Here is a 16,434-nt window from a genome sequence, read left to right as displayed (position 1 = left end):
TGCTCCATATGTATGCTCGAATTGCGCCCCATGTTTCAGATATATAAAAAAATAGTACTCCATGGGGCACTATTCGCGTACGTACTGTATGACGCACCAGCAAAGTTCTCTGATAGAAGGAAGTCGCCAGTGAATTTAAGAACACTCACTTCTTAGCTATAGCCTTTCAATGGAATGCTCTACGGAACGTCTTTCGTGATGCCTTTGGATATCTGCCGCTTACGACTTGATATAGACACAAATCAGGGTAACTTCTTTCCCGGACACTGCAATGCTTGACTGCAATATACTCGGAGCACCTAGGCTACGCGACTATACTATACCCTACTTTCTAAGAGTTTGTGAGCCATGGAGCATCATGCCGCCCACAAGTTTTATCCCGGGTATGGCCCATGCCTACATGGTGTGCGACAGTAACTTTTTGTCGGAATTATATTTACAAATGAGCAAATCTGCAGCATAACATATGCTTCTGTACGATCTTTTACTGTTTGTACTGTAGCACTATGATTGTAAGAGACGGTAGACTACTCTAGTAGATCAGTGACATGGGCAGCACGCTTATGTATATAATTAATTAATATTGTTAGTTAGCGACATTGATCATAAACATATTTGTGTAATCGTATACACCGTGATACAATACACTACAGCGCACTGCATGTAGAATTCAGAAAGAGCTACTGTTGTGAAGTTTCAGGCTTCAGTTCTCTATTGATTAATTAAAGCATATGAAATACAATCTGCTACAAAACAGAATTGACATGTTTCATGTCTTCGTGGTCAGACTGTAAAAATAGCTAATAAACTAATGATAAACATCGATAGTAGCGTGAAATAATTGAGCAAACCAGCGTATACATAGAGCAGCTCAATAAAAGCATACAAAATATGTCTACAAGCAATGCTGAATATGTTTTGAATATGCAGTACTAAGCGTGAACTCTATATTCATTGTCGTCTGGCACTCTCGTTCTTCCGGGCCAATTCTGGTAAGACTTCGATAGCAGCGCTAGCCAGCTCGTGATCTACCTCCAGCAAAGCGATAGATAACTTCTCCGGAGTAGCTATGTCTTCATGCTTTCTCATCCACTGTGTCAGAGCTTGGTAACAACATTCATCAGAGTCGTCCTTGTGGTACTTAGCAATTTTTTCAATTTCGTAGTCTTGCAAGCCTACGGCTTGAGAACCTGGCAAGGCACGAGCTATAGCCTTCCATTTATGAGATACTTTACAATAGAGTTTTCGAATCAATCTTATCATTGAAATGTCGACTGATGTCTCATTGAGCGATACTCCGTCGTCGTTAGCTTGGAGTAGGGCGTCGCCGTCATCAGGGCTAGCGCTAGTGCCGCATACATCAATACTTACGTCTTCAACTCCCACACTGGAGAAACGTATGGACATCTCAAAATGATTAGAATCAGAACTCTTTTTGCTTTTGTCAAACCACAAGGTCCATTGCTGGGGTAGCTGTTCGTTTTGTGCGTAATTCTCGATATCGTCATGTACTACTGTAATTTGAGCCTTATCTTCTTGCATTAGTTTCCATCCGTCAGTGTACCTTTCTAGTGTTATGAACAGTGAAGCACGTTTGTCCGTTTTCACTAACACGTACTGGACGTCTTTACGCACTGCACGATAGTCTTCGGGGAAGTCCTCCTTCACTCTCTTCATGCGCTCTTTGGATGGACAAGAAAGACAAAGTCGTGCTCTGAATCTATTAGATTCCGGTTTACGTGCTAGCAGTTGGTAGCACTGGACAGCAAGTTTCATTTTTCCTTTAACTACAACACAATCTTCGCAGAAATGCTTGGACGTAATACCTACGTAGTTTTCTTCTAGCCATACGACGAGCGTGTCATCGTCTTCCTCGGACTGACGAACGCTCGCTGATCTGTCCTTAACTGAGAGGTGTGCAATAGTATGCCAGCTACGAGGTTGGTCAGCTTGTACTGTAGATCTCATCACTATGACTTCACAAGACTCGTCGATTATTACATGATGTCTTATGAAGACGTCAACGCGCTTATGAAACTTGGCATCATGAGGAAGTAGTTGAATCATATCAAGCAAACAACCATCATCACTTTGCCAGCAATTGTTTAAACGAAACTGTGCATACGAGACTTGAATAGATTCTCCTTCACTAACAGCGTCGGGAGGAAATCTAACATAGTTATCAGTTCCCGGACTGACTATCTCTCCTCCTGATTTATCTATTGTGAATGGTCCCGCTTGCAACCATTTTGAAAAACGAGCTTCGTGTCCTTCAATATCAACAGACATTTCTTTGTCGTGCTCTATCGAAGCACTCGAAACTGTGTCCTTTCTACAAAGGTTGTTTGCTGACTTTGTTTCTGTGAAAATTTTTAATCTGTTGGTCGGGTCGTTACCGGTATCTTCCACGTTGGTGCTTTGAATCCCACTTGGTTCCTGCGCTAATTCGCAGATATCCGACGACTGGTTGTTAGAAGCATCTGATTTTCTATCTTGAATAGGCCTCATATGCCTTGGAGGAAGCGATTGAGTTCGATCAGCTGAAAATTTCGTTTTCTGTTGACGCGGGGAATAATCGTCACTGCCATGTCGTTGTCTAAGCGCGAATTGTGTTGCACAAGTTGATACATAGTTTTCCCTTAACTGGGGAAGGTTTAGCGACGAAATGTAGGGAAAGCTGATAGTTCTAAGTTTCTCAGTCGTAGGAAATTCTTCGGGAAATGTTAATCCTAACCTTTGTGTCTCCAACAATGGGGAGAGTAACTGATAGTCTGAAGGTTTCGTCAGACGGCGTAAAAGGTATCTGCTTTGTGGACTCCAGTCAGCGCAATACAGCCACTGTTCTGGTTGATAACGAGACAGAACCTCTCTAAGACATGCCATTGCCTGTGTAGCGGTGTGAACCTCTCGTCCTGACGCTGTAGTGTAATTTGCTCTTTCCGACAACCAATGTTTCATGCTGCCACACAACATTGACTTGCACCGCCGCCTCAAGGTACTTCCACTGTCTGAGTTGCACATGAGAGTGAGTACGATTACCAGACGTCTTACAGACCTGGCGTCGCAAGCAGAGGATACGTCATCAGTTGTAGCTTGCTGTTTGTCCTCTAAATACTTCATCACAACCATGGCAGCTAGCAAAAGGAAATGTCTCGCCCACAACACTGTATTAATATCTAATGAAAGTTTCTGCACAGATTCTTCCATTCGAAGTTGATGTCCTTTATTGTTGGAATTGACTGCTGCATCCAAAACCATGTATCCTGCAACTAATGGTGAAGGAATGACGACGGCTTTTCCAGTTTTTGAGAGTACAAGAAGTGCTACAGCTACACCAATTTCTGTAAGCATCAAAATATTGTCCGACCTTTCTTGCTCAATTTTGACACCATCAAGTCTTAATTCAAACGAGACTAAGTAAAATAGTGCCTGTAAAGCTGAAGTAAAGTCTTGATCCCAATACACGTCAACTATAAACTCAATCCACAACCACAGAGCAAAACAGTGTTTGGATTGACCATTCTCCGGACCCCGGAATTGAAACTGAACTAGTGACTTGGACAACTCCACTTGTAGCCACTCGTTATGGTTGTCGCTGATTGGTCGATTCCGAAAAAATGTATTTTGAGCTTTCTTCAACCAGTTCTTAAACTCTAGCTGTGGTTTCTTTCCAGCTAGACAGTGCGCTCGCCAAACGTTAAACAAATCAATGGTGCTAAAACTTAATTGTGCTTGTGATGTTGTGCGGTAGCCCAGGGTGCGCATTGTCCCGTCATCAAGTTTTTTGGCCCATTGAATCATTGCTCGATTTTCGGATCCACCGAGTTTGCAGTGTAATCCTGGATAGCAAAGTTTGATCACATTTTTAACCGCACCTCTAAGGATTGTTTGCAGCTTGTTCATTATTTGAATCAAAAAAATTTGCTGCTTCTTTTCAGTCTTCCAATTTGTTGCAAGGTTGATAAGGCTATCTAATGCGTTGATAAAGTGTATAGTCACCGAAACCGAATCTTCTTTCTTGATAGATGTGTCGTGGACCTCGTGAGCGCATTTTGCTCCTACTAGAAATTCTGGACACCACGTTGCGTCAACAAGACTGTTAATTTCGTGCATGATTCCGACGACGGCACTTGCACTCGTACCAACAGACTGACTCTCTGCCACGTCTGTGGTGCTTACCATGACATCACAAGCCATTTGTAAGAGTGCTTCGATTATCACCAAGAATACTTTGTTGCATTCTACAGGAAGTTGTCTCTTTGATTTTGATTTCAGGCGATGTGCGCCAGGCAGTTCCCAAAGATGGATGACTTCAACTCCCGTGGGAAACCATAACCTAGCATCGGCCTTCTCAAGAACGTATTTGTCCAGAAAAACACCGAGAAAGTTCAATTGTCTTTCAAACAGTTTTATATCTCTATCATACATTCCGGTGGCGATAGTGCGTTTCAGACTTTCGCAAAAAGTGCATAAACGTTGCACTGTTTGCAGAGTGTTCATGATGCTGACACCTGCTGAAGGGTCGAGATCTCGCCTGCGTAAGAGGTGAATCGACAACGCTTCGCCTACTATATTCTTACACTTGACAGAGAGCTTGTATGCTTCAAACAAATACTTGGTGTTTTTCGTCAAACGAAATAGAAGAAAGTTTGTATCAATTTCTCCATCAGAAAGATTTTCTTCGGAATATTTTTTTGCTAGAACCAGTAGTTGTCCCTCATCGAGAACTTCGGCAATAGTTGATGTGTTCGATTTACTCTGAGACACATACTCTTTTATTTGTCTGCTTGTGAGACAGCTCTTGCAGTGAGCTACAAATTCACGATCTGTCTTTTCATGACAGTGTTCAGAAACTAAAACAGCTTGTTCAAGCTTTCCAGATCGATAATATAGTTTAGCTGCGTCTATAAGAGATAATTTGCCTGCTTCTTGCAGAAGCCCAAATGTCTTATAGCTGACGTTTTCTTTTTGTTGCATATCTTGAACGAATTGTTGTAGAGATGCGTGAGAAAGGAGTTTAGCCACGTGAATGAACCTGTCCGTGTTGTCAGTTCGATGGTAGTGGCAGGCTGCGTCAAACGCCAACTTTTCAATACTTACACTTGGAGGTCTAACATCTTTTACCCGCTGGTTTTCTGCAATAATACTTCTATTGTATCTTCTCACTTCTTCAATGGCTTCTTCAAATTTGCTCTCTTCTCTCAGAATTGAAACTAGTATCTCCCAATTGTTGTATTTTTTACAACATACCAGTAAAGCGTCCGTGACTTGATCATGCGAGGTTCCCTTACGTTCTGCATCACGGGCTTTTTTGTATAGAGCAATTGCTCTATCTCCCTACACAACAAAGTAAATGATATTTGTTAGCTGTTTTAGCTATAATATATATATATATATATATATATATATATATATATATATATATACATGTATATATATATATATATATCTGTTTGTAAGTACATGTATAGGTATATATACTATAGAGGTGCACGTATCAGTATGTCTCTATAGATATATAGAAAACTCACCTTGCCAGCGGCATCTAGAATTTCTGCTGCCTTGGCAAATTTGCGAGCTAGACAATAAACTTTTGCGGCCAGATCGTGATGGCGTAATGATTGAAAGGTTTGAACTGCTTCATCGAGTTCATGGTGACGTTTGTCTCTGTCGTGTGCACGACTCTTTCTCCAACGAGCAACCGTCAAGTGGGCTTTGCAGAATTGCACCTTTTTGTGCGCACCGTCACCAGCTTTTTCGTAGCACATTATGGCTAAATTCCAGCGTCTGTCATCTTCAAATTCCTGACCCCATTCTTCCCATTTGGCTTCGTCAGAAGGTTGAGCGAATTGCTTGCTCAATACTTCTAGATTGTCCGACGGGTTTTCGATTTTATCGACCAACTCTTCACGACGACAGAAATACGCTGCCATCTGACTTCTTTTTCTTGTGTCATCATCATAAATCCATATTTTTCGGCGAGCACGAGTGACGGCCGTGTAGAGCTGCTTGAGCTCTGAGCACAAAACCCGACAGTTGGCTCCTCGCTTTTCGAGTGTGCACCAATCCTTGTCCGTACCCTCAGACTTCTCAGCCAGGGTCTTGACCATTTTCCAATCTTGTAGGGTAGCCTACAATATACATATAATTCACCATAATTGTTAGATATTTTAAATCACTAGTACACAATGTCATGTATACGTAGTCACATGCATGCAAGTACACGATTGCAAGCACAAACCGTATACGTTCACGCTCGCCCTGTATACAGATACGTTGACTCACATGCATAATTCCTCACACACATCAGTTTGCGCAATTTAACATACGTAACGTCAAGGCTCTAAGGCTAGTAGACTAAACAGCGACTGATGTTTCTAGACCTAATCTTTTATAGATGGACTTCAAGTGAATCAATTAAAGTCAACTCATCTAGACCAGCTAATACTCACGCCACATTTTAATTGTTTGTTCTCAAAGGGTGGAAAGTTCAGACAGGCACGCGCTCCAACAATAGAACGTATGTGCATGTGTTACCTCCGAATCATTGAAAAAGTTGTATAGCAGAACATCCTGAAACTCTAATCCTTTAGCCTCGAATATAGTGAGACATAGACCCAACTTCAAATCATTTGGTAAGTTCCCTCGTGCCTCTCCAGATCGCACAATAATCGCTTGGTATGCTCCGAATTCCACGCGTTTGCCTTCTTTTCTGGGAGTTTGTACAACCTCGGCCATCTGAGATGGTTTGAATTTTTCAAGAAATATCGGCTTAGGACCATCAAAACGTCCTTCGTCTTTTGGAAGTTTGTGATCAAAGTAAGGAGAAAACCGTTGCTCTAGAATTTCGATAATACTTGCTGCAAGTTTTAAAATGCCGGAATGAGAACGATAGTTTTCTGTTAGTTGGTATGCTGGCTTCGGCTGAAGCCGAGTTTTCAGCGGTAGTTGGAGGAAGAGTTGCCGCAAATCTTCAAAACGAAAGCTGATTCCTTTCGTAACAGCTTGAGCTGTATCGCCCGTCAAAAACATGTTTTGTGGGCGACGACATGAAAGAGTCAAAAGTGCGATTTCAGCTTGAGTGAAGTCTTGCACTTCGTCAACATATATTTCGTCGACAGCGCCTAAAATAGGAAGCAAATCCCTTCCTTGTAAATAGAGAAATCGGTTACAGAGAGTCCGCACTCTATCACACTCATCATTTTCACGATTTTGATTAAGTAGCTCTTTGTATGTTTGTGCCATTTCGTATATTTGCCGTCGGTCTTGGTCTGCAAAGTCAGGAGCTTGTTTCTTTCCTATTTTCTTGACGTATTCTTCTTCAGTCAAGTAACCGTCCTCGTTGAGTACAGCTTGCCAAGTTCCTTTTATAAAAGACTTGATTTCTTTCCAAACTAGAGAAGGACGCAACGTCTTATTGTCTTGAACTTTCGCACGTTTTATCAAGGTATTCCACATTTTAGTATTGAATGTAGAATATGTAATCTCTCCTTCTGAAGCCCATGTTTCACTGTTAGTTTCCAGATCGTTAATTGTCTCATCGAGGTCGTTGTCGTCTGCTTCTACATCGTCCATTCCGTCTGTCAACCAGTCTAGTTCATCACATCGTCGTTCAGGGGGCAGATCTTCAACAGTTATACCTTTCTCTTCATCGTATGACTGTTGTCTCTTAAACGACTTTGCAGTAGTGCATTTCTCTGCAGAATCACTCGAACTAGCTGTAGCCGCTTCTAACATTGCAAAGTATTCCCTTGCCGTGAGGAAGAGGGGAAACTTGTCGGAATGAATCTTTTGTAGACTCGTTTCTTTGACTTTTTCTCGAGCAATCCCAGATCCTAAAGACAACTTGCCAAAGTAATTTTCAACTCGTTTGACAAATACTGGATTTTTTGATATGAATATCTGACGGAGAAACTTCTTGGCTTGAGTTTGCGTTCGTCGAGTTTGATATCTTTCCCACAGTCTGTAGATAAGACATGTAGTTTTGCCCGTACCACTTCTGCCATGAACCAGTATGGGTTGATCACATTCAGTTCGAATCACCTCGTGCTCCTGATCAGTCACAATGAAAGGAAAACAGTTGGTATCACAAGGTTCTTCACCTTTAATTCTATTTGCGACGTCGGACGTAAATGCGTAGAACTTTTCTGTTGTGAAGTCATCTTCGTTGACACTTCTTGGAAGAGATACGGTTACTACTTGGGACTTCTCAGAATCGTTTTTGTCTCCTCGTTCAATTGCATAAAATTTTGGAATTGAACTACTTTCATTCGAAACTATATCGACTGGCATGGGTCTGACTTTTTTCAGAAATCTGGGATTACATTGATTGCCACTGTTGATAGAGTTACGAATCTCTTCAACAGCTTTATCTTGCTCCTGTTGCTCTCGAGCAAAGTCCCATATGCGGATTTTTTCAGCATACAGACGTAGAAAGTCTATGCTAGTCCTTTGACGGCTTGACGCTTCTTTACTTCTGGGTGGAACACTCGCCTTTTCGTCATTTCTTCTGGAAGAAACAGCAATCGCCTTTGCCTCATTACTTCTGGAAGAAAAAGCAATCGCCTTTTCCCAAAGAAGGTTTACTTGTTTAAAAATACTTTTTAGTGTGATTGAAGCCATTCGTATGTGAATTCCGTTTTGAAAGGCTGTTCCCATAAGCTCTACGGCTGAACTTCCGTCTGCTAAACAGTTGATTACTTCTAGAACTTCCTTTCGATCAGGCATGCTGAGCTCACGCAATTTTTCCATTACTTCCTTGCGGAATTCGACTTCCCAAGCAAACGCTTCATTGTTAGTTTTTCTATTTGTACACTGTCTTGCTGAGAGTTCAGTGCCGGAATTGCGACTTTCTGCAAGCAATGCAGGTACTGGTGCTGAATCGCTAGAATCAACAGAAGCTGGGTTTCTACGAACATCTACGTCAACATTTTTTAACACGTTTGTGGTAGTATTGTTGTCAAGTTTTGCGTTATCTTTGCTCGCCGTTTCGGCCAGCATTGCTTGCTCCAAGTCAACGTCGGTAGCTGCAGGACTAGACATTGTCGGTTCCTGTGCAGTTGACGAAGGCGAACTGAGGAGATTGCATTCTATCTCTGACTTATTTTCGGTTGACATCTCTGCCTCTTGCGCAACAGAAACATGTTCCACAACTTGATGTTGATACACACGTGGATGTGCTTTTCGGTAATTTTCTGTAGCTCTTTCTAGCAATTGTTGCAGATCGATGTGTATGATGGGATGTGCTTTTGCAATGTCTATGGGCCTTTTGCCGTAACTATTCCGTTTTTCTGGATTCAGATCAAGTACGTTCTCTGCTAGATATCTTATTGTCTTGAGAACAAGTTGGCTGCGCTTCGTTTTTGCACACGCAATCGTGTACACAGTTTCCCCCTTTTTGTCACATTCCCAATCTTCTAGACGTCCGGACTCCTTGGCCAAAGCAACCATTCTCTTCAACTGATCAACGTCGCCTACAAAACACGAAGAACATCTTTCAAACTTTTCTGCTGTAATTATTTAGTACAATGCATGAACGTAATAATGCTCCAATGCATGTGGATCTTCTCTATATCTATAAAAGTTTGATCTGTCTGTCTGTCTGTCTGTATGTATGTATGTATGTATGTATGTATGTATGTCAATACATATATTTCAAACATCAAACTATAATACATATCAGCTAAAGACAAAGAAATAAAATTCGCAAGCTACATGACAATACACATAGGTGTACACATAGCAGCTAAAAAATTATGCTATTACCCGGCTTTCAGCCAACTAATGGCTGAAAAACTGGGTGCTGCTAGAGTCCAGTTCATTATTTCATTTGCACAGAGTGCCGACGCTTTTCTTTTAATGACGCTGGCATTACATCTTTGCAGTTGGATTGCAAATTTTTTCCTCCAAAAATCTAAGAATTCTGGAGGATTGGGTCGACCAAATTCATCTGACGACTGCTCTATCGACTTTTGAAGGACCTTTTATGCCTCTTCGCCCCATCTTCCGTTGTGCTCCAAGACCAAAGGAGTCAGGGAAACAGACGTGCCACCAGGAAGTCTCTCTTTCTTGTATCTGGAGTGCTTTCTCTTTTCTCGCCGCTTGGCTGCTGCTCCATCAATCTCAGCTGACTTGGGGAAGGTATCTGAACTCCAAGGGTGAGCTAGTGCAATACCTAATTCGACATTAGCCCCTGAAGCTGAGTCAAGATCAGGTCTACAATCAGAGCTAGAATGAAGATGTCTTGGTTCTCGCTTGAAGTGTGCATGTGCGTCTCGAAGGCAATCTCCCCATGTAGCAGCAATGGTGTCATGGGACCAAACTGGCCCTCCGCCTGTTTTGCAGGTCAGCAGGTGATAACCACTGTTGTCCAGCTGAGCGCTCTGTCTGTCTGTCTGTCTGTCTGTCTGTCTGTCTGTCTGTCTGTCTGTCTGTCTGTCTGTTTGTTTGTCTGTCTATAACATCAATCACGCCAAAACTGCCGGGCCATTCGCCACGAAACCGTGCATGAAGACTGCATTCCACACCACAATGCAAACGCACTCTTTGGTATTTAGACGGTCCCCTCTCGAGGAGTCGACCCCATGTGAAGTCTCACAATGACGTGACCGCAGTGCCACTTCGAATTTTGACACATACGATTCCCATGCACGAGAGACGGTCGATTTCTCACCGATTGAAACTATCTCTTTCATGCCTGGGTTTCGCTCTAGATCTAACGGGGGGATCGAGTGTATTCTGCGGACGGAAGTGACTCATAGAACTGTTGTTATTACAGTGGCAATCAAAACCATCTGGCTATCTTCTTACCACAATCACATTATCTTAGCAAAGGCACCGCACGTACCTGTACCGGTACGCCCACCTTTGTTGCTTCCACACTTACATGTATACATGTTCATGATGAACAGTTACTGTTCTGCTTCTGCACAAGCTACCTAAAGGAGAGCTGTGTGTGTGTGTGTGTGTGTGTGTGTGTGTGTGTGTGTGTGTGTGCGTGCGCGCGTGTGTGTGCGTGTGTGTGCGTGTGCGTGTGTAGGTCATATCCGGGCCTTTGGTCACATGCACCGTGAACGAATTATTCTGGAGTTTGTGTTTTCTCCTCCCAATAACTGAATTGTATACTGAGAATCTGTGTTAATTACTTTTCCCGGGCGAAGAACGGGCTAGTGAGCTAGTAAGATTACCAACAGACTTAGTAACTTAGACAAGCAGAAACCAAGAGAGTCACAAGCAAGAAGAAAACAAATATTATATAGTTATTGATTTATCTAAATATACATAGCTTTGGTAATGACATGATTCACCTTTTTTTAGCGCCAGTTTTAGTGCTCCGTGCAGCATGTTGTCTGGTCTTGGTGGTCTAAACAGCTTTGTTTGAAGATCTGAAAGGTCTGCATTATTCCTTATGAGCAAGGCTAGAAGATCATCTCGTCCAGCTTCCCATGCCTGTACAGGAGGATTACCTGGAGGACCGCTGGGAAGGACACCACAGCAAAGCAGCTGTTCTAACAAATCAGTAGTGCAATACTTTGATCTCGATTTGATAAACTTTGCGAGAGGAAACTTTGGTATTTTGCACGGAGCTGCAGTCGCAAAGCCTCCATTTTCTCGCGGTATTGTTGACGTTCCGCCAAGAAAGAGCATGTCCACCACATCAAATCTCTTACTCTTTGTCATTTCAAGCACAACCACTTTAACATCATCAGCACCAGGACAAAAGTGCAATTTCTGCGCACCACCTGCAGGTATAATACAAATTATGGATCAAGGCAGATACACCGCGCCATAGCAACTATGTGTACCTAACTAACTGTCTTGCTAGACTGGTGTCGCAAAATTTGAGAATGCATGGGCTCACCCCCATTCTAATGAGAAGTTGGAATTGGAATGCTTATACTCTACTGGAAGAATAGGTCCTCTCATCAGACCTCTCAACTTTTCTTCGCACCAAATCGTGAGACTGTCTTTTTAAATGACCACGTCCGACGTCCATTAATTAAATGTGCCCAAAGTAGGCGTGGTTAAGAGCCTACGTGTTGGACTTGCTTTACGTTTCTGTGTGCACGCGTCAAGGCTTCGCCTCGAACTTCCAGTGACCACGCAAACGTTACTTTTACTGCAGTTACCTACCCCACCCGGATACCCCAGATACCCCAGATACAAGCAAGCAGAGCCGTCTAAGAGAGTCTATAGTTCAGAGAATCAGTGTCCGGAAAGGCGGGGCTACACAAAGTGACTGTCAGAGTCTTGGTTACGTATCAGACAAGGCCAATTTTTAGGGGGGTCAGTTGGGTGTGACGACACCAACATTAACGTTACCCATATCCCGACAACTCGTCTCGTGAACTGTACGTAAGACCGGCTGCCAACTGCTCCTTCCACCGACCGTATATAGAGAGAATAGAAGCGGACGCTATACCGTCCCTACGCATTTGTCCTCCTAGAGTGCCAAGGCTGGCAAGGGTGGTAAACAGTCTACCGCCGGCTGGGTGCTCCCGCCCCATGCACCAGTCGCTTCGCTCCCCCTCTCCCTAGAGCCTCCATTTAAAGACCAATCGGCACAGTATAGAAGTTGCCGGAGTAGTCACGAGACATCACAATGATATTGCGCTTGCATGTTATCCTATAGTCCACCCAACGTCAATCCGTGGTTGCATGTACCTTTGTGGTCAACACCAGTCGTTGTAGAATGATGCATGCACGTTATCAAGCGTTTTCGGTGAGTACGTATCGACCACAAGTCTATCCTTTGTGCATGTGCTTGTGTTTGCAGCAGAGCAATCGTTGACAACGAGCTCAAGGCAGTCAAAACGTAACCGTAATCAGACGTCTCCAACTGCATGGAACCTTACTCTGATCATGAGTGCATCTTACTCTAGCCCTACTACTAGGCTAGGAGGATTGCGAGAGCGACTAATGTTCACACTTCCTACCTGCAAAGCATTCACCTACGGTATACGTCTTCTGCTTGACCTATTATACCTCGATATCGAACGAAATTCTACGAGTTGCGACCTGTTAGTCCATCAAGTACGTATGATCGAACGAATCCGTCGAATGCAGCCTCTATAGACATCCCCACTTGGGCTGATTCGCGCTAGGCAAACGCGCGTAAGCGTTGCTCCCGTCACGGGAAAGTAACAAAAATACTAGAAAGAGTCACGACCTCTCATCAGTAACATGATATTCGGATGTTGCACTCACATGCAGTGGACTGAAGTAGGCACGTGGTTCAAATACGGGGCTTATAGAAGTTGAATAGTAAGACCGCCCAGCGCTAGCTTCTACCTCCTCTGGTTACCTACCGTGAGCGTAACACAATGATTTCGAGAGAACATTAACAACAACGTGCATGCGCTAGGGATTTATAGTAATACTGTTGTGATTTTGTACAGTAGACAACGCAGACAACGGACGCGCAGTACCATCGACGGTGCGGTACCATCGACCATGCGGTACCAGCAACCGTAGAAAAGTAGGCTGGCGCATGCGCTCATTGTTATCGCCGGTGTTAATTTAGCGTTCCAGATTTTCACAATCCCAATTGCCAGTCAATGTGTTCAGCCCTCTTTCACGCTCTTCGTGATATGACGCGGCGGCGATGGTCAGTAATCTTGCAAAGCCAACAGACCAGTAACTGCATGGAACCATTGGGGTTACTTAAATGCAGTGATGTTACATGGTAACTAGGATGGTCTCTAAAACTTTATGACAATATCTATGTTTTTCACCCAGCCGCACACATCATGGAACAACTGGAGCAGCTCTGGTGTGACCTCATTACTAACTTCCACGAAGTTTAATTAACTAGACTCTAAGCTAGCAGCGAGAGCTTAGCGCTTTAGTGCTTTTTTTATTAGAGGCAGTACAGTAAATGTCATGGTTCTTATGATTACTGAAATAGCTAGAGTTTCACATGGCATGCCCAATTCAGGGCTACTATGCAGGTATCTATGTATTATCACTATATTAAAATGATTGACTTGAAATGTGTCTTTCAATGAGACTGCTCACAACGCAGCTGCCACTGACGTAGCTTTTGGGGGGGACTTGCAGGCAAGCACAAACACCCAAACTTTCACTCATGAATGAATAATTATTGGCTGCCATGCGGACGTTGCGAGAGAGTTTAGAACGCAAGTAAGTGAGAACGCGAGAAAGTGAGTATATGCATGACACGTTACTGTACCAATTTCTACACACTGCACTGTACTAGATACCAGATTGGGAGCCAGCAGAGTTTGGTAGAGCTGATAAAGTCTTCCCGTAGAGGTGAATTGTTATTATCCACCTCTATACTGTATCAACTTCTATACTTGTTTTGATAGAGCTAGGTCTCTTCAAAATTTTATACTAATCGGGTCTTATAATCACACAACCATGTTCGATTATGCAGCGGTTGCTTGATGTTGCCATGACATATTTTAATTGGCAGTCACCCATCATTTAGCGCACGGTTGCCTCAGCCTAGACTATACATGTATAGTGTATACGCTTCAGTCAACTAGAGAGAGAGAGAGCTCCATATTCGTCTAAGCTGTGAACCACTGACTCACTCTTATCTAGCATGCTATGAACCATCTTCTGTGTATAGAGGTACAAGCTGCTGTCTAGAAATCAATACCTACCTAGACAGTAGCTATAGCTAGTTATGAGGTCCGAATGCATGGCTGTTCGTTGGTTGCAGAATTTGTTTGTTTTAGCATCTGTGCAAATGCAGCATGCATGCACTACTCAGACCGTGTATACACATGCACACCAGTGTACACATAGCTAAGAAGTAACAACTGTGAATGAAACTTCACATCTATGATAGAGACATATTCTACATCTGCCAAAAACTGTGTCTGCATGCGTGTCTGCATGAGTGTAGTATGCTGATTGCAGACGTGCAGCTGTACGTGTGACATATATACCTCACAGCTACAAAGCAAGGCAGCTTACCTTCCAGTTCCACGGCTCTAAGAAAACACTGGCGTAACCAGCGACGATTGCGGGTAAAGGTATAGCCGTCCTGTAAAATGCTCAAAATTTCTTCCGAGCTGGCTTGACGATCGGATGAGAGAGCTTTAAATAATAAAGAAAATGCCTAAAACAAAACAATCTGTAGATGCCGATCTCTAGATAGAACTTTTTACTGTTATTATGAGTGAACATGGATATCTAACCTCATCATCGGCTGATTCTTCGAGTTGATTGCAACAGTAGAAAGTCCGTTTGTACAGTTCAAGATCTTCTGCATGTAGTTTGAGGGCTTGCACATACATACGCTTAGCTGCACTAAGCAAAGAAGTTCTTTCCTCCTTCGATGGCGGCTGCTGTGCGCGACTGTAGAAGCTATCTCCTTTCTTTCTTAGCGCCGCCGCAATTTGTCTAGACTCTTCAGACGCTTCGATTCTACACAACAATGAGACTAGAACAACTACACTGCAGCCACCACGTGCATGCTCGTGCACCGATCGTTTGAGCGCGCTAGAGCTCATGCATAATACCATTCATGCACAACATGCCTGTAAATTACACATACCTGCTGGTTTCGGATGTAACGAGTACGGCGAGGTTCGTTAGAGCTGATTCTGCGTTTGATTGCTACATAGATAGGGATAAAACAAAAAGCGGTAATACAGAAAATTGAAAATATTCGCTACGAATAGAAATGCTCAAACGCCGTCTACCTCTATTTCGTCTCCAAAAGCGTCGCTGTGATCCGCCGACGTAGCAACATGCGGCACATCTAGTTCTAGTGAAGAAGATGAGCTCTCTGGCGACCTCTGAACCGAATGAGTTGACAGCATTTCCGGGTGAGGTCGAGGACTAGGCTCAACTTTGAGATCTTCAAGTACTTGACGGAATTCACGCAAGCGGTTTCTTCTCGAAAGATTTCGAATCAAGTTACGCAACTCGTCATGGTCCCTTTGGGACTCCGTCGTTGAGTCATCAAGACTCCATCCTCTTGAGCGAAACTCTGCCAGTACAACTGATGGTTTGACAGAACGACATAATTCCTGCACTTCAAACCATGCAGTCGCTTCGTCCCACTCCGTAACGGCTAGAGCCGCCATTGCAAGTAGTGCTTACTTAGCTTACGTGACGTCACCAATCGCCTAGATCTAGAACTTATGCAAATCACGTGACCATAGCGAGTTTACCAATTAGTCTGCTTGTCAATATGCGAGACAACTAGTGCCAAAACGTACGTAAAATCGATTAACACTGATTTGTACGGAATGGTACGTGCATGCAATGGGATGCATGCTAGACTCGTGCGTAGTCGTCCTTCGCGTTGAAACAGACTAGCTGGGTGTGAAAAACCACATCACCCTTTAGATGCACACGTGACAGGTAGTGCGGGTGGTTTATCTGTACCAGCAACGCTAGCGCACCAAGTCTACCATGATGGAGTCGGCACACGTCGCTCCTGCTTGAAAACAA

At 43.3% G+C, this 16,434-nt stretch overlaps 1 protein-coding gene across 1 annotated transcript; it reads right to left on the bottom strand.

Annotated features, from left to right (window-relative positions):
* Positions 1–951: 951 nt before the first annotated feature.
* Positions 952–16,064, bottom strand: LOC134194664 (uncharacterized). Its single transcript, XM_062663606.1, has 9 exons — positions 15,678–16,064; positions 15,530–15,591; positions 15,171–15,399; positions 14,911–15,091; positions 14,762–14,809; positions 11,307–11,741; positions 6,538–9,473; positions 5,532–6,131; positions 952–5,337 (listed from the first exon to the last, which is right to left on the bottom strand). The coding sequence occupies exons 1-9, from the start codon at positions 16,062–16,064 to the stop codon at positions 952–954; spliced, it is 9,264 nt and encodes a 3,087-aa protein (XP_062519590.1).
* Between the last annotated feature and the right edge of the window lie 370 nt (positions 16,065–16,434).

The sequence above is a fragment of the Corticium candelabrum genome, chromosome 19, assembly GCF_963422355.1.
Source record: "Corticium candelabrum chromosome 19, ooCorCand1.1, whole genome shotgun sequence".
In the NCBI taxonomy this organism is placed as follows: Eukaryota; Metazoa; Porifera; class Homoscleromorpha; order Homosclerophorida; family Plakinidae; genus Corticium; species Corticium candelabrum.
The sequence above is the reverse complement of the archived record's forward strand: the minus strand, read 5'-3'. Positions and strand labels throughout refer to the sequence as shown.